We start from the raw sequence: 22,738 nt of genomic DNA, 5'->3' as shown, positions 1-22,738 counted from the left end.
TAGCTATGTATCCAAATATATATGTATTTATAGACATGAATTAGAAATTAGAAATTCCACAGAGAAATGAAGATGGGTATGTCATCTTCAAGTAATGGTGTTAAATTCTGATGCTAAAATTTAATAAAATTATTTTTAACTTTTAAAATGTTATTCAATTCCTCATAGGACTCATATATACACAAGTATATGTACATATTAAGCAAATGTACTTGTTCTAAATTTTTATAAGTTTACATAATAATATAACAGTAAATTGCCAGAATGCAGCTCTACAGTAAGCATTAGTATTTTAAATCATGTTGTATACCAGAAATAATATAGAAATCATATGTGGTCCAGATCTAGGTGTCTGAAAATGAGTTGACAGTTATCATTCATATACTTGGAAGTTCACTCTGGGTTCCCGCTCTAATCATACAAGCAGAAAAGAAATTGAGATCGTCAGCAGCTCTTACCTATTCCCAACTAAGAGACAAACACATTTAATAGCTTTACTGTTGACTCCCTACTTCTGGAGCATCATGGACAACAACAAAGCAGCCAGCCACGTAGACTCTTAAGAGCTGGGAAGGAGCATAATATAAAGTCAGGTTTTTTTTTTTTGTTTTTTGTTTTGTTTTGTTTTTTTTCGAGACAGGTTTCTCTGTGTAGCCCTGGCTGTCCGGGAACTCACTCTGTAGACCAGGCTGGCCTTGAACTCAGAAATCTGCTGGCCTCTGCCTCCCAAGTGCTGGGATCAAAGGCGTGCACCACCACTGCCCAGCTCTAAAGTCAGTTTTTACAAGTTCTCTACATGCTTCTATGCTACAAGTTTCATCAGACAGGAGTTATAAAGGTGCAGTAAAAGGGCTCTGCTTCAGATTACTATCAAAATAGTGACAGTAAAATTCTCTCTACGTGAGAAGTGTTCTACTTGCTTCTTAGTTCTCTGAAAAAAAAAATACTTATAATTTTTACTAAAACTAAAATATACCTCTTAAAACTTAAATGGCTAATGTAATTCTTATTGTCTAAGTTATAGTAAGTTTTCTGATTTCTCGTTCTCTATTCTTCATTTGCTTATTCTCCCTTAAATCAGCAGTTAAAAACCTAAAAACCTAAAACGTCCAGACATTGTGATATAAGAAAGAAAATAAATGATGAGAAAGAAAACACTAAAAGCAGAAGAGCCAGCAGGGAACAAGGTTATCAACCTCAGTAGAAGCTGACACCATGGCAGATGGCTCTACTCTGACTTAACAAAAAAAGATTTAAGAAATTGTTTTTAAAAAGTTATTTCAATTGTATGAGTGTGCTGCTTGCATGTTAAATATACCACACGAGTGCCTGGTCCCCGTGGGGGCCAGAAGAGGCTATCACAACAGCTGGATGTGGAGTTATGGACAGTTGTGAACCAACATGTGGGTGCTGGGAACAGAACCCAGGTCCTCTGCAACAGCAATAAGGTGTAACAGCAATCACTAAGCCACTTCTCTTCAGCTCTCAGAAAATGAGATTTTAACACAAAACATCAACTATCAGTGGTCAGTAAGTTTTCCCATTTATATTTCTTCTACTGGTCCAAACTCTGTTAAATGTCATACAAAGAAAAAAAATCCAGCCAGCTAATACTTTAAGAATCAGAGTAATTGTGAGAGTCTCTTTCTTGGCTTCATACCTTCAGACCTGACACCCACCATCTATCACATTCTAAGCTCCACTACTCACTCTCCTGCTTTCTCCTCTTGGCTGTATCCAAGGGCATTTCTCAATTATCAGCACTGGCTAAAATACTAAGTACAGTCACATGCCCTAAATGAAACACAAATGATATGGTATGAGTGCTAAACACTAGGCTTCTCCTGAAACAGTCTAATACAAACTTGTTTTAAGCAGTGAGCCCACCATCACCATTTAGTGAATTCAGACGTTTGAAAGACAATAAAATTTCTATCAGGAGACATTTATTGAATACTTTCAAAGCATCTATTAGGAAATCTAGATAATTGTCCTTATAACAAAAATCATTTTTATCAATGTAGTTTCCAATACTAAAGAACTCATAGAATGAATTCTACATTAACTGTAGTGAATATCACTTTAATAATAATTGCTAACTTTCTAAGATTGATCTTAGAATTCTCATTTATATCTCTATATGTTCATTTTTGTTTGTTGTGCAAATATGATTCAGGTATTAAGGATTATTTCAACTTTAGAAACAGCTGAGCTAAACTTTATGAAGACCTTTAGATTAAAAACTTTCAAGTATTCTTGCTATCATTACAATTTCCACCTTATATTTAGCAATGTTAAATGTACGTATAAACTCTATTCTTCTGCATGCTGTAGTCATTTTGAACTTTTGTCACATACTATACGTGCCATTCCTTCAGTTCTATCTCATCCTCAAGGATTGGTCAGCACAGAGAGCAGGACACACATAGTAGACCTTGAGTCAACATCACTATGCAATTCTCAGCCATACATGAGATGATCTCTAACACCTGCAACTCAACTTTCCTCATATTCTAAATGGGTTCTGAAACTATGGGTAATGTCTCTGATGGATAAACAGGAAAAGGTTCTGGGTAACAACTGAAATTTAATTTGTAATTGAATACATAATGAATTCAAGGTGTTTCTGGTAACACTAACCAATGCTGCCATCATCATTAAACCTCAAATGTTAAGGCTGTAGTTACACTATGCTAACTGATGCCACCCTAAACACCTTGGCTCAGATCCATCCCTAGTGTGAACTGCTATATCTCTACTACACATATGTAGTAGGAATATAGTATTTAATTAAGGAAAACAAAATTTCATTTTTATAGCACTATCCTTCAGTATGTCAATTAAAACATCTTTGAATAGTATTGAACTGCAAGTTTGACTACAACTATTTCTTTTAGAGTTGTTCATTTGAGGTGCATTTAAGAAAACATTAAATGGATGTTAGGGTAAAATTAGGAAAATATTTCCAACAATTTCTGGTGTTAACATACTTATATAATTTTGTACTATGTATCTATGTGAATGGGTATTTTAGCACTGGTATGTTCTATATTCAGCAATATCAAACATTTAACCAAACTTAATGTGTGTGTGTGTGTGTGTGTGTGTGTGTGTGTGTGTGTGTGTATTCTCCTGTGTCAATGGAGGCCAGAAGTGGTCATCAAGGCATGGTTCTCAATCACCTTCAGGCTCTGTCACTGAACCTTGAGCTCACTGATTCTGCTAGACTAGGTGGCCACCAAGATTCTCGGATCCGCCTATCTATTCCTCCAGAAACACCACTGAGGTCACAGATGCATAGGTCAGACTTTTATATGGGTGGTGGGGACTTAAATTCAGATGGTGAACACTCTTGTAAGGGAAATTAGTTTACCCACTGAGCCATCTCCGTAGCCACTCAATTAATTAATTCTTTTTATTTTTTAAAAATAGGCAAAACTATTTCATTAGAATGCAATGTTTCCATAAACAGTAAAGTTGTATTATTATTATTATTATTATTATTATTATTATACAACACTGTTTCTAAAAGTTTATGACTTAGTATCAGTAAATTTTCAATTTGTATACTTAGTTCATATTCCTGGGATCACATAAAAATTTCTCAGAAACTGATCATGAATAGAAAAAGTGTGTCCGGGCAGTGGTGGTGCACGCCTTTAATCCCAGCACTTGGGAGGCAGAGGCAGGTGGATTTCTGAGTTCAAGGCCAGCCTGGTCTACAGAGTGAGTTCCAGGACAGCCAGGGCTACACAGAGAAACCCTGTCTCGAAAAACAATAAAAAGAATAGAAAAAGTGTGAAACTCTGTTGTAATTCTAAAACATTTAATTATATTTAAAATGATAAAGCAAAATCTAGAATATTTAAGCATCCACAGTCTTGATTCTATACTTCACTAAGCACTTCAAAACTGTATCTTCATTTGTTCATCATTTAATTTTCAGAAGTATTAAACAAACTGTCCCAATAATCAGCATATAGAAGGGAAAAAACCCTAAGGTATTTTTCTCACTTTCTGACACTAAAAATAAAAAAATTATTCTAATTAAATAGGTAGCAGGAAATATAATCTCATACTTATACTATGATATATAAATCAAACCTGGAATATAAATAGTTTATTTTAGTTTTTTTGTTGTTGTCCTTTTGTTTTTGATTGTCAGGGGCAGCCCTGCTTGAACACTGAAGGCCTAAAATCAGCAATAGGCCTGACATACATGCCTGCTAACACAAAGTCTTGGGTCTCTGTGAAAAAACACTGAAACAGATGGCTATAGGCTATTGTAAACAAGCAGCTTTGGTAGAAAATTACCAGCCTGAATAGTCATAGACCTTGTAGATAGGTAGCCTTGGTGGATATAACCAACTTAGATAAGGACAAGTGAATCACAGGCGGAGTCATAGTGATCTGTCCCCTGAACCTTCATCCAGCTGACACTCTGTTCTGGAAGATACCTGTACTCTCCCTGAACACCTATGCTCCTGCGTCATCCCCTTCCCCACATCCTGCCTTTTTGTGTATCAAACCCTGTGAGAAAAAAGTAAAATCAGTGATTTGATCACTACAGACAGATCACCATTCTTTGCGTTCACCTGTTTTCCCCATCTTCTCTTTCAGGTGACCTTCCCGGACCCCTGTTTAATGCCCTGGCTGGACAGACATTTGATTGGGGGGGTGGGGGAGGAAAGAAGTCTAATGCTGGTCTTAGACTCATCTTAGACTCATGGAGATTTACTTGTGTCTGCCTCTGAAGTACTGATATCACAGGTACTAGCTACCATATCTGACTGAGAAGAGTGAGTGCCTTAATAGTTCAGAAAGCAGCTGAAAAGTTTTAAGTCTAAAACATAGCTATTAAAACTTGTTTCAAAGTACCTATAAAGAATTATAAAAAGGAATCTGAAGTATACTAAGGATATAATTCATTTATATACAATGTCCAGAACAGGAAATTCAGAAATGTAATAGAAAAGTTATGTTGACTACATCTAGGAGATGCAGAAAAACAAATAAGTGATTGTATGCATTTTTTCATGTTGAAAATATGCTAAAACTGACTTGGAATGGTGAACAAACAACTTCGTGATACATACTTAAAATGGATATTTTGTTTCATTGAAAAAGAATGCGGCAGAAAATACTAAATAGATTAAGGACAGAGAGGAGACTAGCACATACAGCTTTAAGAATGTAATCATGGACTGTCAAAACAATTCACAGGTGTCAAGAGCTCTCTGTGAGAAGGATCTGTCTGATCTGTCTTGTCGTAAAGGTCTGAGCTTCACTGTGTTAGTCATAGAAAGTACATGGTAAGATGCACCCATCTACTTGCCCATATCCTGCTCTGTAAAGTGGAAAGGAAAGAAGATGGATTTTCATTAAGGAACTATCGCATTCCTCACATGGTGGCCAAGCTCTTCTATAATCTCATGAAAACCTAGCAGTGATCCTATGAAGCAGGCATTATTCTTCCTCATATTAACACAACAAAAAGTAGGTTAAAATCAAGGATTATAACCAAAATCAACTGACAAGTATACGGAAGTGCCAGAAACGGATTTGTCCTCAAAAACCTCCTGCATCTACATTCCATTATACCAACTTCCTTACACTGGACTGAGATGTCAAGTCCATTGTGAACAGGTTCAAGAATGTAACACAAGGCAAAAATACTTAAACTCCCACGTCCCAGACATGTTGAATATTTTCAGCAAAATTTGATCTCCTATAAATAATGTGCTTACTTGAAAATATTTCAACTGTACCAACGCAGATGAAAATTGTTTTCTATAGTTACTTCTCACACGGGTATTTCAAAACCATTCCAAGAACAACTTGTTTTAAGTGCAATGAACAGTAGTGAACTATAAGTTGACAAACCCTTTGGTTGGACTGTTTTGTGTTTCCGACATAAAGATGCATTTCCTTTTGGTGGGAGGGTCTTCCTCTTCATCAGAAGAGCTCTCTATTGTTAGATCAATAACATCTATCTTCTTCTTGCTTGCATCACTGGCTACAGTCACTGAACAAGGTTTACTAAAGACACTTGAACCTGGACATAGATAAACAGAAAAAAAAAAAAGAAATATCATAGATATAACAAAAGCTAGCTATAGGAGTCTTAAATGTCTGCATCTATATATGACAATACACAGCTAAGGAAACCATTTTTCTTTAGCAGGAACTAATGTATCTGCTCGACATTAAGTAAGGACTGCCAGGGCTATTCCTGAGGTCAGAAGTCTCCTCCACAGCATGATCTCTCCAGTTCTATCAGTGGGTTAGTACTAGTACAGAACCTGGGGCTACTCATGCTGTCTTTCAAGGTTAGCAATCATTGTACAGACAGAACATGAGGATTAGAAAACTGGTCTTATGCCATGGGACGAGAGTATAGAATGTGACCAGCTCTGCGTTTTCATCACATACATATGTGGTAGTATTAAGTCAGAGACATCAGTTCTCAACGGTATGCAGTTCCAGTAGCTGCATACTTTTTTTATATGGAGCAGCACTGAGTTAGAATCAGACATTTCAACAACAGTGATCATATAAAAGTCCAAAATTAGTAAACTAAGTTACTATGACATGAATCATCTAGTCATCACCCATTCAGTTTATACAAGCAATCACATTTGTCATATTATATAACATTATTCTCTATAATCTATTAAAAATGAATGCTATTTCCTTAGGGAAAACCCATCAGACATTAATCAATAAAATCTTACCTGTCTACACTTTTTACACTAATGTGGGCAAACTTGGCAATGTGAGGCCTAAGAATTCTGTGACGATCACAAGAGAACAAGTAACATTCTGGAAAGTCTTTATTTTCCCTTCTTACTCAGAAAGTCTGTTATTGCTCTTTTGAAATTCAACAGAGCCAGAAGAAAATCAAAGGAAATGAGTTCAGAGGTTGCATGTGTGCATGAATTTCAACTTAAACTCCTTTGGCATGTCCCTTCAGTGCAGATGATTGCAAGGAGCTAAAAACAAGTACACAGGCTGAGTGACTAAAGCTACAGAATCCCTCCACCAAGAAATGGAAGAATTTGTTCAGTAACAGCTAATGTATGACCAGTCGCCACACTGATTAATAAATGAAATATATAGTCTCTCCGACCACACTGGGTCCTGTAAAGACATACAAAACAATTACTATTCTTTCTGTTTCAAAGGTGTGTTTATGTAATACACATGCATGTATATATGTCTGCACAGATGTGGGCATGCATGTGAAAGACAGGTTAATATCAAACATCTTACTCAAATGTTTGCCACTTAAAGGTCTCACTGAACGGATTTTGTTAAGTATATCTAGTTTAGTGGTTCTAAACCTTCTTACTGCTGGGACACTTTAATACAATACCTCATGTTATGGTGATTCCCCCCCCAAACATAAAATTACTTTTGTTGCTACTTCCTAACTTTAATTTTACAATGATCTGTAATTACCATATCTGTGTTTTCCAACAGTCTTGGCCAACCACTATGAAAAATTTTTTCTCAAGGGGGTCAGCACCCACAGGCAGAGAACAGCGTGCCCTAAGGACTCCTGTTTCTGTCTCTAGAGTCCCAGGATTACACAAAGGCCACCCGTGGTCCCAGCCTTTCCGGGTAACTCAGAGCTGAACTCCAGGCTTCATGCTATCTATACCCATCCTCAACACCTCCTAATTCACTTGTTTTGTACATGAAACACCATTTAAAAGCTTGAAGGATGGTATAGAAATTAGCACATTCCTTAAGAAAATGAGAAAGGATGGATGGCCTAAAGTTAGCAAACTAACTTCTGAATATAGTCCTAGTTGTTACAGTTTATACTTCATAATTTGCACTTCTCTGAGTGCTCCTGACATTCAGTACATACTTTCAACTTTTGTACAGGGCTGGCTGGTTACTTTCATAGCTTCTTTCTTAGGTCTCATGGGACACCAAGAACCATCCTCCTGAAATTTGATCTCATCCACATCAGAACAGTCATTGAGAATTTCCATAAAAAGCCTGTAAAGTACATAAATATCATAAAAGTCAAAGATGAAATAAAGCAGTATACACTGAAGACAAAGTAACAGTGCTAGACTTTTAAAAGACCTTGTATACTTATGCACACATATATACACATAATTCAAAATAAAATTTTAATAAAAAGACCTAACTTATTAAATCAGTTCATATAATTTTCCCAATTCTAATATAAACAGTGTATGAAATCACATTTAGAACTTAACTCCAGAGCCAGAATAACCTATACACAAACTACAGCTTTAAACTTAGCACCTATGTAATATGACTGCATTTACAATGTACACACAGCTACTTAATCCTTTGTAGGGTCTCACTATATATATATATATCCCTGACTAGCCTTCAGCTCAGATCTACCTAACTCTGTCTCCTGAGTGATGGTAGTACAAATGTGCCCGACACACCAGCAGGTGGTCTGTTGGTTTTCCTCCACTTATTCTATTTCTTTGTCTAACTGCTTGCCCAGAGTTACCCTTACCCATCTAGTATCAGACTCTCATAGGCAGCCTTTTTGTCACACACAGGACAGATCCAGGTGGGTTTCTTCTCATTCATCTGAAGATAAAGGGCAGCATCAAAGCACTGCAGATGTGTACAAGTCACTGCACGGCACGGGATTGTCAGCCTCATTTTTCCTAGCTAAAGAACAGAGAACAGAACAGGAAATGAGTTCAAACAGGACAAAGAGCCTACAGGAGAAAAGAGGTGCTCATTAGATAGTCTTAACAAGTAAAACAAGATGTTCAAAATGAAAAGCTCCAGCCTAAATTTATTCCCATGAAGACTGTTTAATTTTTTATTTATAGACGGTTTTAAGATTTTTGAAAGATCATTTCACTTCAGTAATGTCTAAGTCCAAAGGGGCAGAGAAACACAAACATACACACACACACACCCCCATACACACACAGTCTTAATGATGCTTTGGGGAAAAAAAAAAAAGCTGCATACAGGTAACTAAATAAAGGCCAGGCAATGGTGGTACACTTCCAGCACGTGGGAGGCAGAGGCAGGAGGATCTCTATGAATTCAAGGCCAGCCTGCCCTGTAGAGTGAGTTCTAGACCTGGAACTCCAAGGCTACAGAGAAACCCTGTCTGGGAAAACTCCAGTAAAATAAAATAGCTAAACAGCAGGACTACTAAAGCTCAGTATATTGATATTTTAGCCCAATCTGGCAGCAACTATTGCAAAGAAAATTGGAATAATTATCAGAATAAAAGCTTTATTCCTGTTCTACTAGTAACCCTGTGATTTGAGTTACCCAACTTCAATCAGTTTCTTCATTTGCAAAATAAAAACCTCAGGGTTTGTTGAAACATTTACACATTATGAAAACTCAAAAATTATTTTCTTTCCAACCCCCCCATATTACTTCCTATAAATTAAAAACAAAAGCACATTTTACATTGGTAGCAATCATCAAATGTCACTCAAAGTTATACTAGAAATTCATAGCTTTTCTCAAAAAGTTCTTCTCATTTTTAAAAGATTTTGTCCCACGAGCTAATTTAAAGAAAGTTTCACACAGGAAAAATATGGTGAATGATGTCCAGTTACAATGTAAACAAAAACAACAGCAATAGTACAAGATATAATGAAATTTAAGGGGAGAGTCATTAGTGGGAGCAAGGAAGATAATTTCGTACTCAGAAAGGAAGCAGTTTTCAAGATGATGCAATTATAAAGTTTTAAGTATCTAACAACTTAGGTTTGGCTATATAACACAAATCTAACTAATGAAATTATGACAAGTAACTTAATATCTATATTGGGAATTTAGATGAAATGTGCTGCTGTTTCTAAATGTTTCTGTTTATGTTCCTAAAATAGAAATAGGCATAGAAGGATAGAAATAGATGCCAATAACCATCAAAGCAGGTACCAGGGTCAGATGTTTTTATGAACGAATTTTAAAATATGTTCAGAGAAGACATAATCTCTTTCTAGTCATAGAACTGTAAGTGCAGGTGAACAAAATACAGAACGAAGACCTGTTTACTTCCCTAAATCTAATTACATGTGTTCTTTTCGCTAATAGAGATGAGGGTAAGATGTGAGATGCCAATGAGTGGCTTTCCACCTATGAGGTCACGGGTTCCTGAAATCAACAGTCAAGACAGACTTTAGTCACACAGTCTACATCTAAGAAACCAATTCTTCAATTCCTAATCTCTCCATTTTAGAATGTAGAGACTCTGGCCTTTCCATACCATGCTTAAGTTCCACTCTATCTTGCAGTTTTCCTGTTGTTTTTATTTACATTGTACCTGGACATCATTCGCCATATTTCTCCTGTGTGACCACTGTGTTTCTTCTTGTAGACTTGTCTCTTGCAAACATACTACACCTGAGATTTTAAAATTAGAATTCAGGAATCACTTAACTCATAAGTGAATTCAATTCTATTTTCCTTTATATACTTTCTTTACATTAAATTAAATTAATTGAATTAAAATGTTTTGCTTTGCTTCTGGTGAGGGTTGGGGAGGACTCAACTTTCCTTAAAGAATTCACTACTTGGGAGTTTGACTATGCTCCAATGAACGAGTCTATGGTGCAGCACAAACTGGACCTGGTGTTTTTGAGGGGGTACTCAAGGGTGGGAAGGTGGATCTGGAGGAATAAGAAGTGAGTGTGATTGGAATACATTGTATGAATGTTAGGGAAAAATCTTTTGTTTCTGTTTCTATTACTTAATGGTCATATTTTATTACCTAGCTACAACTAACTTAAATTGACTCTTTAAATAGGCCAATTCATGTATTTGAAGAGTTTTTGTTGTATGTAGTCATTTTCCTAGGTATGTGGAATAAATTATTGAATAAATAAAACAATAAATCACTAAAAACAAAAAAATACAAAATAAAAACAAAAAGAAAAAAAAGAAACTTTCATCCACTATTCATGACATTCCTCCACCCCTATCATTAGGTATAGCCTGCCACTTTTTCATGACTTGTGTTCTCTAACTAGATTGTCTTGAAAAAAACAAAAACAAACCAAAGAATATGAAAAACCCTTTTAACAATTACTCAAGATGGTATCTGAATGGAAAAGACAAATGTTTAGAATGCTATCCTAATACTCTGCCATTCACCCACCCTTACTTTTATATGACACTTAAGTCACTTACGGAAAGCAAAATGGGACCAAATGTTTGTCACTTTACTTACAGGGCACATCAAGGACACTCGAAGACTAGTTGTAGCAATTTCACTATCGGGATCTGCAGTAAGTTTTTCTTTAACTTTAAAAAGAACAAAATGGTAATAATAAACTTTAAAGTTAATAGTAATATAGAGCAGAACTACAGAACATTTTAAAGGTTCCTACCCTCCTTTGAATAGGTGAAGAAACACAAAATGTTAAATAATAATGTAGTAAACCGCATTCCCATTATTAAAGAATTATCAACAAACTCTACATCACATATTTAATTGAAATTTTAAGATTTCTATTTAAAAATAAAGCCACTGAAAAACAAGAGTTAAAAACAAAAAACAAAATTGTTTTAGAATTTAATACAACAGTTGAGAGAGGAATATGGAATGGAACAAAGGACTGAGCTTTAATGCATTTCTTCATACTGTCATTAAATTTTTATTGGGCTGACCTGATTGTTTCCAACAGTATTAAATTTGTAAATAGAAAAGAAACATTCTTTATTTCCTCTGACAACTGAAAACAATGTGGCAAAGTATCTCAGAGTTCTTCTACTAGGTAATAAATATAAAGTAAGTTCCCTAGCTAGTCATTTATATTTATATAACTATGAATTATATAACAGCAAGTATATCAATCAAATGTTAATTATTACTAATATATTGTTATGATATATTATAAAATATGTTATCAATTATAAATTGCATAATTATATATATGTACATATATAATACAAAAGATGTACACATATATACATATATGTAGTATGCATGTGTGTGAGTAATTAAAATTATTGTATACTGCTATGTATGTAAGTAAGGATTTCCCTCCAAAGTGTGTCATATGTTTAGTCTTACAAACATTACTTACTTAGTGCTCTGGAATGATCAGGATTTCTAATACCTTTCATTTTTAATCTCTGTAATAACATGGCTGACGTAAGCTGTCGTACAAGATACACAGACATGGAGTAATTCTACAAAGAAAGAAAAGCTGTTTTAAAGACAACATAGTGTTTTGTTTTGTTTTTTACTTATAGAAAATGTAGAGGGAAGAAACTCTAGGCTCTAAAAGTAACACTGAAACAACTTCCAAAGGAGCCTTGGCAACTGGACAGCGGCATCAACTAAGCATTTGAGAAAGAAAATGGTTTTCTCATTGTGAAATCATTTTCAATCACTTGTTATTTTTAAAACATCCATTTGTATCAGGACAGCGGCATCAACTAAGCATTTGAGAAAGAAAATGGTTTTCTCATTGTGAAATCATTTTCAACCACTTGTTATTTTTAAAACATCTGTTTGTATCGTAAATAAATAGTGTGGACAAGTGCTTTTGTGATTATGTTTTCTAATTTAGCCAAATGAGTAGCTTGGGGGTCACCATGAGAAGATTCCCTGGTTTTAGTTACTTATATAACAACGCTTGACTGCACAAACCAAGTTCAAATGACATTGCTCTAAAAAATTAACACTTCAAATTTAGAGTGTCAACATTCTAATTCTTTGTGATGAGACTACCTGTTACATGGCTTAGAGCAAATCATACCAATAAAGCCTATACCAACTTTTTTTTTCCCTAAATAAGTCCAATAAATTAATTCCATTTCCTGAGTGGAAGGACAACTAAAACATAAGAAACAAATTACAAAAATAAAAACCAAGGCCAGAAAGTATCTATATCCAATTCCACACTAGGTATTACACAAAGGTACTGTTGACTATTCACAGAGGTACGGGTGCAGAAATACTCTGCTCTGCCTTTTCACTGTATATATTCACTGAATTTCACAACGAAGAATGTGTTTAATAATTGCCAAACCAAATACTTCTAAATACTTTTTGATATTCTTTTAAGTATCCAAATTCCAACAACACTGCCTAAATATTAGCTTTGTTGATCACCTTACTACCAAAAAAAAAGTATTTCTATTATACAACACAAGTAAGATCCTATGCATTGATCATAACCCATTTATTTAAAAACATAAGTTATTTCCAGATCTATAATTATCCTTGTGGTTAAAACAAAACAAATTTTAAAAATCCTACTATAAACATATACCTCAATTTCGAACAGTATTATGTTTTACTTCCATGAAACAAGTCTATTACAGTTGATATTCAGAAATACTTCATTATTTATTGGATAAAAAAATGATTCTGCTTTAGTCAGTACTGTAACTGTTACCTTTCATTTTAAGACTGAGCATCAGTAGAAAGTCATGTTAATCAACCTGAAGGTTTAAGAAACTAATTCTGACTGAGTATTTTATGGGATGCCCTGGATCTTATCTGAACCATGAGTTGTTTATTTAAAGGCAAAAACAGATTTGGTTTTTAAGGCTTCTGTTTGTGGGCATTTTTTTTTTTGGTTTTTTTTTTTTTGGTTTTTCGAGACAGGGTTTCTCTGTGTAGCCCAGGCTGTCCTAGAACTCACTCTGTAGACCAGGCTGTCCTCGAACTCAGAAATCCACCTGCCACTGCCTCCCAAGTGCTGGGATCAAAGGTGTGCGCCACCACTGCCTGGCTCTTTTGGTTTTTTTTTTTTTTTTTGAGACAGGCTTTAGTTGGTCTGGAATTTGCTTTGTAAATCAGGCTAGAGACCTACCTACTTCTGCTTCCTGAGTGATGGGGACAAGGGTGTGCACCACCACACCTCGCTAAGAACATGTTATTAATAGGTTATTCTTAATTACAATATGAGTACAGTTAACCATTTCCTACAAAGACCAACAGAATGTTTTTTGATCCTCTTCATGAATAGGTTTTCAGTTTATAAAAATACTACTTAAACACTAAAGTTAGACCACTACTTGAAGAAATGTAAACATACCATTTTTTCACTGTAAAATAAAAACAAAATTCATGACAGATTAAAAGTAATGTCCCATTACCATAACCACACAGAAAACAACTGCTTTTTAGAGGTTATAGTTAGGAAACTGAAGGACATAGTTTCATTGTTAAATATCCCTCACAGCCTCATGTGTCTGAAGAATTGGTCCCTAGGTGGCGGCACTGTTTTGTTGAAATACAGAGCAAGTAGCTGCTTACCAGCATGCTCTCTCCATGACAGACTAAATATCACCTAGAACTAGGAACTGAAATAAGCTGTTCTTCATTAAAGTGGCTTCTGTCAGGTATTTTCTCACAACTTCACTGCACAAATCTACCAGCCTAAGAAAAGAAATCAATTCCCAATGAAGACACTTTCATACTACTCAGGATAAAATTCTTACCTTTCCAATTTCAGACGCCCAAGAAATAGAAATCTGATTTGGCACAGCTGAAGACAACCTAACTAAAGATGTAATATTCAAGGGGCGTCCAGGGCGCTTCTGTTCAATCCCATTTTTAGGTGGTGGTGCATAGCCCTATAATTAATCATAAAGATACGTTTAAAGGCTCTATAGGATTTAAACATTTTTCTCCAAGATGTAAACAAGATCTTGCTTAATTTTTGTTTCACTGTTATTTCCATTTTATCTTAGATACAAATACACCAGAAAAATAAAAATCAATTAATTCCAACATTTAAATTAATTAATGTTGACATCTTATTAGCAATGAATCTTTTTACAGAAAACCAATCTCTCAAGATAATCTGACAGCTCTATAAAAGCTCATCTGAAGGAGGCCCTATCCAAAACACATACACATGAATGAATGGGAAGGAGCGGTGAGCCATCTTTGGGAATGAAAGAGGGATTCATTAATAACCTTTTCAGGGCTCATTAAAATCTTGTAAGTAGTTAAAAATGCTTTCTATTGCCTGATTGGAAAGAGAAACTACGATCATTAAAACCAGGCTAAGGAACTGGAAAGATGCCCCAGTAGTAAAGAGTGTTTGCTGCTCTCTTCCTGAGAATCTAAGTTGAACCCCACTAAACTACACCAGGCAGCTCACAACCACATGGAACATCAGCTTTAAAGCATTAGGCTGCCTTTTCTGGACTCTGCTGGCACCCATAGACAAATGCATGTATGTACAAATACCCAAATGAAAATGAAACAAAATATTAAAAATAAAGCCAACAAAGCCATAAGCTTTTAAGAGGGAGATAGATCTCTGAGATCCTGGTTGGACAGGACTACATAGTAAACTTCTGTCTCAAAACCAAACAACAAAACTGAAAATCAAAAAAAAACCTCAGGGTAGTAAGTTTTTTTAAAGATATTATTTCAGTAGGTATTAAATTGGCTTGACTTTGCTTTAAGTAGGAGACAGTCACTTTTTATTTATAGTATATACAATTCTAAACTACCAAAAAATTGTGATCTTCAAAAGCAAAGTAGTGTACCTTTTAGAAAATAAAACTTGCTTAGCTGCAGTAATGCCTACATATTAGATACACAGTATGTTTCACTATGTATAGCAGCTGATGTACAACTTAGAACTTTCAATGAATTGACTCCCATATTCTTGCCCTCCTACCTCCAACCCAGGCCCTCTCTATTAATAGGCCTGGGTCCTGGAACTCATTATGTAACCAGGCTGGCTTCTAATTCAGAGATCCACCCTCTGCTACATGTTAGGATTAAAATGTGTGCACCACCATAGACAACGTAGCATATACTTTTTAACAGAAAAATCTTCTGAAGAACTTTTCATTCCATTATTAGTACTTACTTTTTTATCCTTAAATATGGAAAAGCTTTACAACACACTTTAAAACTACACCTCATTCCACTAACACACCTCAGATCCTTGAGGTCAAAGACAACCTTAATTGTGTGTGTTAATGCTAATACAATCTGGGATCTTCCAATAATTATAGGTGACAAGTTTTCAAACAGCCAAGATCCTTTGCAAAAAGTCCTTAAAATTTTCTGTTGGCTCAAAAGCTGAGGGTACATAGCTACACAGTCAGATCAGTATCAAAGTTACACACATATAGGCAATGATCAAAATCATAGCTAACACCTAATCATCAGTAAATGTTAAGACCTTAGTAGATTGCAGCAATGTTGAACTATATACTTTACAAATGGTAAAATTCAACACTGGTACATAAGCAGGGCTACAGAATACACTCAAGTCAACTAGCACTGGAGAACATCCTTTCCGCCATTCTCCTAATGGCAGGATATATTTAAATGACAACTTTTTTATCTAAGACTGTCAACAAAATTCCAAATATCATCAGAAACCTCAGGCATAAAGAATTTGCACTATAACATGAACAGGCATAGTGTGTGTTTATATGTTTAAACTGGTCCACCTGAGGCACAGAGGAAAAGAGAAACTCAAAAATGGATTCTCTTACTTTAGGAGTTGGGGAGATGGCTCAGTGAGGACATGAGGACCTGAACTCAACTCCTCAGCATCCACATAAAAAAGCTGGGCTAGAGGCCTAGCTCCAGTACCAGAGGCAGAGGCAGGTGGATCCCAAGAGCTGAATGGCCACCAGTCGACCCAAGCAAAACAGCTTCCAATTCAGTTGAAAGTCCTGTCCTCCAGCATTAGGAGGAGAATGGTAACACTTACAGAGCAACGTACACAGGAATATTAGTGCCAGTATTTAAGCAATTATAAATGCAAACTTTTGGTTTTGTCTTGTTTTGAACCCTAAATGTAACTCTGCTATGGCTTTATCTATTGGTAGGTTAGCCAAATACAAACAGTAGCTTGGTGTCTGCCAAAATGGGGGAAAAAAAAAACCCTCATGTCCTAGCTGAATGTCAACTGTAGTTGGAACTTGAGTCACAATGCAATTCAACAGTGTGGAAGAGACAAGGACAGAGAAAGCAAGGCATTTGCCCAGCATGAACAAAGCTATGGGTTTCAATCACCAGCATGCCTCACTCTCTTCTACTGTGTATCAGGTTCAGCTTTTATCTCCTTAATCTTTTTTCTTTTAAAATGTGTATGTATGTATGTATGTATGTATGTATGTATGTATGTATGTATGTACGTACGTACGTACATACATACATACATGCAGAAGCAAAGAGGGTATTGTAATCTGGAACTGGAGTTACAAGCCCTTGTGAGTGAATGTGGAAAACTAAACCCAGATCTTCTGCAAGAGCATCAAGTGCCCCTACCCACAAAGTCATCTCTCCAGCTCTTGGATTTGGATTTTTAGAAACAAACATTTCATAGGGAATGCTGTGTCCTTTCTATGGTGCCACATCAAGAAGCAACTGAAGACTATATGCCCCATTTTCATAGACTGAACAATCCAAGGCCTTCTTCACTCTTCACTTTCCACAATAAGATTTCCCACGAAGGGGGAAATCGCTCTGTTAAGTTGCTTTTATCCGGGTGTTTTATAACAGCAACAGGAAAAGAAACTAAGATCTTTGGTGAGTTCCAGGTTTAGCAAAAGACTGTCTTTAAAAAAAATTAAGAGGACAGAGGAAGATAAGCCAACATCAATCTTTGGCATGCACCCGCACACGTGCACCCACACCTCCCACATACACACACAATCTTAAAAATTAAAACAAGTAGTCAGCTCAGTGAATAAAGCACTTGTTGTAAAAGTATGAAGACCAGAGTTCTGTAACCCAGACCACAGGAAAAAGCAAGGCTGGCATGGCAGCCTCCTATAATTTTAACACTCAAGAAGCAGAGATAACATTTCCAGAGCAAAGCAGAGACAACATTTCCAGAGCAAACTGAATAGCTAGACTAGTAGGAACACAGGGCATTAACTTCAGCCTCTACATGCATACACATAATACACATGCCAAAATGAGAACACAAAATACTACATACATGCACAGGACACATATTTTAGAAAAATGAAAGAAAAGGAAAATCATCTTGAAGTGGGTCAAATAAAGCTGGTTCTCATCACTTACTTGATATATGGAAGTTCAAGGGCATACTACTGTCAAAGCAACTAATACTGTTTCCTATTCCATTTACTTTGTGCATCCAATATAGTAGCCATCTGTAATGGGTCCACAATTAGTGGATTTTTTAATAGAGTCACACATAAAAGGACTTACACTAGGTCAAAAACAAGTTATATTCAGATTTACCATGGGGGATTCCATAATTATATGAAGATTTTATCTGTTTTCAGCAAGCTGAGATCATGGGCAAGAACAAGTTAAAATCCTTTGTGGCCTCTTAGTACTTTTTTTTTTTTTTTTTTTTTTTACAATTAGAATAAGGTCCCATTAGCTACAGAGCTCAATTCAACCCCTAAAGATCCACTGCATCTTTCTTGAGGCTATAGCATACTTATATGATTGTCATGAACTTCAAAATCCTGGTAGGTGCCGGGCAGTGGTGGCGCACACCTTTGATCCCAGCACTTGGGAGGCAGAAGCAGACGGATTCAAGGCCAGCCTGGTCTACAGAGTGAGTTCCAGGACAGCCAGGGCTACACAGAGAAACCCTGTATCGGAAACAAACAAATAAACAAACAAACAAAAAATCCTGGTAGGTGCAAATGAAGACAACATATTTCATTATCCCAGTGAGTAGTAACTGGGAACTAACAGGTACTTTGTAAAGTTTTTCATCAGCGACATATGAGCTTATGCCCATCTATCTGTTCCATAAGATTTCCCCAGGTATAGTGGCACACATCTATAATACTCAAGCTCAGGAGATAGGCAAGAGGGCTGTAACTATGACAGCCAGGTCCATATAGCAAGTGCCAGGGCAGCCAGGTCTCAAAAACAACAAGAGAAGTTTTCATAAGCTTGAAGTAAAAAGCCACTTTGTGGAGTTGATGCAAAATAGCAAACCCCTTTCTTTCCATCTGTGAAATATGTCTTTGCCTTTCTTTCTCCCAGCACTCACACTCTTCTTTATAACCAACCCTGTCTGGGGGGGTGGGGGGGTGGAAGGTGCCAGACTCCTAGGACAAAGGACAAAGCATGCTTTATACAGAACTCATATTTTCACAAACAACCAAATGTAAGTACTTAAGGGTTCTCGGTGCTTTAGAGCAGAAACAAACATTGATTGTCTAACAATGTCATGGAAGAAGTACTCAAGTATCTCATCTCAAAATGTCTGGAAGAGTAACAAACTGTCCCAGTAAAGTAACAGACTGCATCTATTAAAATACTAAACCAAAGCAAGGTACTGACAGAGTTATTTAGAGTTTTGTGGAACTCACAGACACTCTATACAGCCATCACAGTTACTGTAACAATATCAAAGAGTTTAGGATGAATCTGGTATACTGCAAGCAAACTCCATCAATGGCAAAATCATATTACACTGGACAGGTTGAAAGTGAGTCTGTAACATACAAAAAGCCTCCACAGTTCTATCTTTCTTCAAGGATAGTAAAAGAAGTAAAGAGAAATGGAGTCAAATGAATCTTAGTACACAATAAGCAGGAAAGAAAAAAGAAGTGTAGGGAAAAAAAATCACATAAAGTATGCACAGAATCACTGTATGATTTGATTTTGCTAGGCTTCTTTTTTCAAACATCAAACCATCCACCAACCTAGCACTCTTCAATTCAAAGTAGAAAAACTTCCTCCCCTGGTTCAGATGTTTGTGCAATACACTCAAGAAGAGACGGCTCTTTTGGCTCTTATTGCTGAAAGTCTGAAATCCAAGAGGCACAATGCCCTACCTGTTTCTTGAGACAGTTATCACAATGTGGTCCAGACTAGCCTTGAACCTTAGATGCTCCTACCTCAGCCTTTCACATGCTGGTATTCCACTTGAGTTTCACTATGCCCAACTCAAAATGGCTTTTGAACATGTACACATCACGTAATGTAAGCAATCCTCACTGACCACATGGAAGATGACTCTCATCTTCCTTTCTGTCTTCCAAGGACTATCTCAGACTTCAGTATCTCAAATATCTACTTCTAGAAGAGCCAGTTAGTAAACAGTGTTTACACTCATTGAGCAGGCTAGTACAAGAATTCACTATGGTAAAGGAGCTTGCCATTCAAGACTAGTTATCAAAAGTTCAATCCCTAGAACCTATTTAAAGATGAAGTGTTATTTTGAGTCCTCAAAATTGTCATCTGAATTCCACATGTTCATCATGGCACTTCTATGTATACACCACACACACTTATTTTTTTTACAAAAGCATTTTTTAAAATTCATAGGGTAAGTCACTTTTCAGGTTTCTAAATCCCATAGCCCATGAATAAATGATATGCCTAAAAACAAAGGAAGGTCAGTTTCCACACTTATAAGCACTCGGTTCTCGGAGAACCTAGATCACTGGGTTGCACTGTGTAACTTGTTCAGCTGCTCATATGTACTGCTCGCATTCTGTGTCAAGTCTCAAGCCTAGCAGGAATATCAAACAGCTTCCCTGTTTCTAATAGCAGCTTTTGCTAAAATGGCAACTTGAAATACCAGGAGTCATGGAACAATTCAATTACAACAACTATACAACCTCTGTTTTGTAATACTTAATAAATAGGCTTCTCTTCCACGTCTGTATTAAAGTGTTGTTGGCTTCTCCACAACCATACTAATTTAGTGAAGTATTCCAGACCTCATGGGAACTAATATATAGTACAGTTCAACAACCTGAGTGCTATTTTAAGACCTAACAGTTTGAGGATTCTAGTTATCTCAGGCCAGAAAAGGCTGAATTTTTTTTATCATATATATATATATATATATTTCAGGAGTTGCTTCACTGTTAGACAACAAGCTGCCAGCCAAATATTTGCTCCTGAACCCCAAAATGTGTGACTCATCAAGGCCAAGGCCAAAGTTAGAATCCTGGATTCTGTTGCTCTTTCTGTTTCCTTGATAGAATCTACATGCCAAACCCAGCTAATTCAGAAATTGACCACAGCCATGTTTTGTGCACTCAAACTCAAGTTCAGTTGTTAGATATGATCCAAGAGCCAATGAAAACTTTGAATTCGTCAATAAAATGTTTCAGGTTCATCCTTTCTATCTTCCCATCTATTTTTGAAAGAAGTTTATATGCACTTCTGACTAGAATAATTCATCAATACTAAGTTGTTACTATTTCTACCCCTTGTCAGTGTTTATACTAAACTTACACAAAAATCTGGTAAATACATAGCAACTTACAGGCAAAGGAAAGAGTTTCCCATTTACTTTTATACACAAACTATTGGGATAGTTATCTTCTTGAGGGCAACTGGTCTCGGCCAAGCAAAGTCTGTATTCAAAAACAGAAAAGAAAAAAGAAAAAAGAAAAAAAGTTAGGGTGCCAAAACATGCTTCCATGTTTTAAAGCTCAAATGTGCATGGCAAGTAGGAAAATATCAAACTCACCTCAGCTGGACTTGGACTGTATAGTCTCTCCTGCCTCCTGGCAAGAAATCCCTGTTGGGGGGGTGGGGGGGAAGAAAGTACAATAAAAATTCACAGAACAGGAGTTGAGGACATTACTCAATGGGTAATGATTCCAATCCGAAGCACCCTTGTAAAAGCTAGGAGCTGTTTAAACAGTCAGCAACTACAGCCCCACCCCCACCAACCCTTGGGCCCGGCAGAGGGCAAGATTTATGGATACAGAGTAACTCCTGAGTTTTGCTACCCAGACAATCTAACTAGAATTACAACATCCAGGCTCACAGACCCTGTCTCAGTGAACAAGGTAGAGACTGGAGAAGAAGGTAACCAACACTGTCCTCAGGTCACACCATTTAAGCATGCCATAGGTGAGGTCACAGGTGATCGTGTACACACATACACACAATTTTTTTAATGTTAAATGACACTAACAAACAAGAATTATAATCACATCAAAGTCACTTCTATGTTTCTAATTTTATGTTAATTTTATGTTAATTTAAATGCTAATTTTATGTTAATTTTTAGTCTCAAAACAGAGTCTACACCTAAAAAGAACTGTTTGTTTGTTTGTTTGTTTGTTTCTGTTTTTTCGAGATAGGGTTTCTCTTTATAGCCTGGGCTGTCCTGGAACTCACTCTGCAGACTAGGCTGGCCTTGAACTCAGAAATCCACCTGCCTCTGCTTCCCAAGAGCTGGGACTAAAGTCGTGCGCCACCACTGCCCGTCCAACTGTTATTTTTTTTACATGATTAATTAAAAATGCAGAATATCAGCTCTTGTCCCAGATGTATACAATTAGAATCTGCATTTTAACAAGATCTCCAGCAGCTGGAGAGATAAGTCAGTGGTTAACAGTATGCGCTGCTCTTCTGGAGGACCAGAGTTCAATTCCCAGCACCCATCTGAAGATCCAAGTCCAGAGGATCCAAAATGCACATGCATGTAATTAACAAAAAGAGGAGAATAGAACAAAACCTGGAACTCCAGATCAAATGGATGTACATTACAATTCAAGAAGCATCTTCCTTGCTAGATATCTTAGGGCTACTGCTACTATGATCAATCACCTCAACCAAAAGCAATTTAGGGAGTAAAGCGTTTATTTGATTTACATATTCTGAAGCATAGTCCACTGAGGGAAGTCAAAGCAGAGATTGAAACAGGGCAGGAACCTGGAGGCAGGAGCTGATGCAAGGACCAGGGAGGAGTGTCACTAATTAAGAAAATGCTCTACACACTTGTCTACAGCCTGATCTTATGAAGGCATTTTCTTCATTGGAGTTTCCTCCCCTCAGATGACTCTACTT

At 36.4% G+C, this 22,738-nt stretch overlaps 1 protein-coding gene across 10 annotated transcripts in view; it reads right to left on the bottom strand.

Annotated features, from left to right (window-relative positions):
- Pias2 (protein inhibitor of activated STAT 2) overlaps positions 1–22,738 on the bottom strand; it is a 78,056-nt gene that overhangs the window by 14,595 nt on the left and 40,723 nt on the right. For all 10 annotated transcript variants that reach the window (XM_028783188.1, XM_028783189.1, XM_028783191.1 and 7 more), the window contains exons 4-11: positions 21,408–21,458; positions 21,201–21,291; positions 14,440–14,574; positions 12,069–12,174; positions 11,210–11,283; positions 8,513–8,673; positions 7,877–8,010; positions 5,884–6,055 (exon numbers count right to left, since the gene is read on the bottom strand). In XM_028783188.1, coding sequence (XP_028639021.1) covers positions 5,884–6,055; positions 7,877–8,010; positions 8,513–8,673; positions 11,210–11,283; positions 12,069–12,174; positions 14,440–14,574; positions 21,201–21,291; positions 21,408–21,458 — 924 coding nt within the window. The remainder of the gene's footprint in view (positions 1–5,883; positions 6,056–7,876; positions 8,011–8,512; positions 8,674–11,209; positions 11,284–12,068; positions 12,175–14,439; positions 14,575–21,200; positions 21,292–21,407; positions 21,459–22,738) is intronic.

This window comes from Grammomys surdaster, unplaced genomic scaffold, assembly GCF_004785775.1.
Source record: "Grammomys surdaster isolate TR1022 unplaced genomic scaffold, NIH_TR_1.0 1036, whole genome shotgun sequence".
NCBI classification, from domain to species: Eukaryota; Metazoa; Chordata; class Mammalia; order Rodentia; family Muridae; genus Grammomys; species Grammomys surdaster.
The sequence above is the reverse complement of the archived record's forward strand: the minus strand, read 5'-3'. Positions and strand labels throughout refer to the sequence as shown.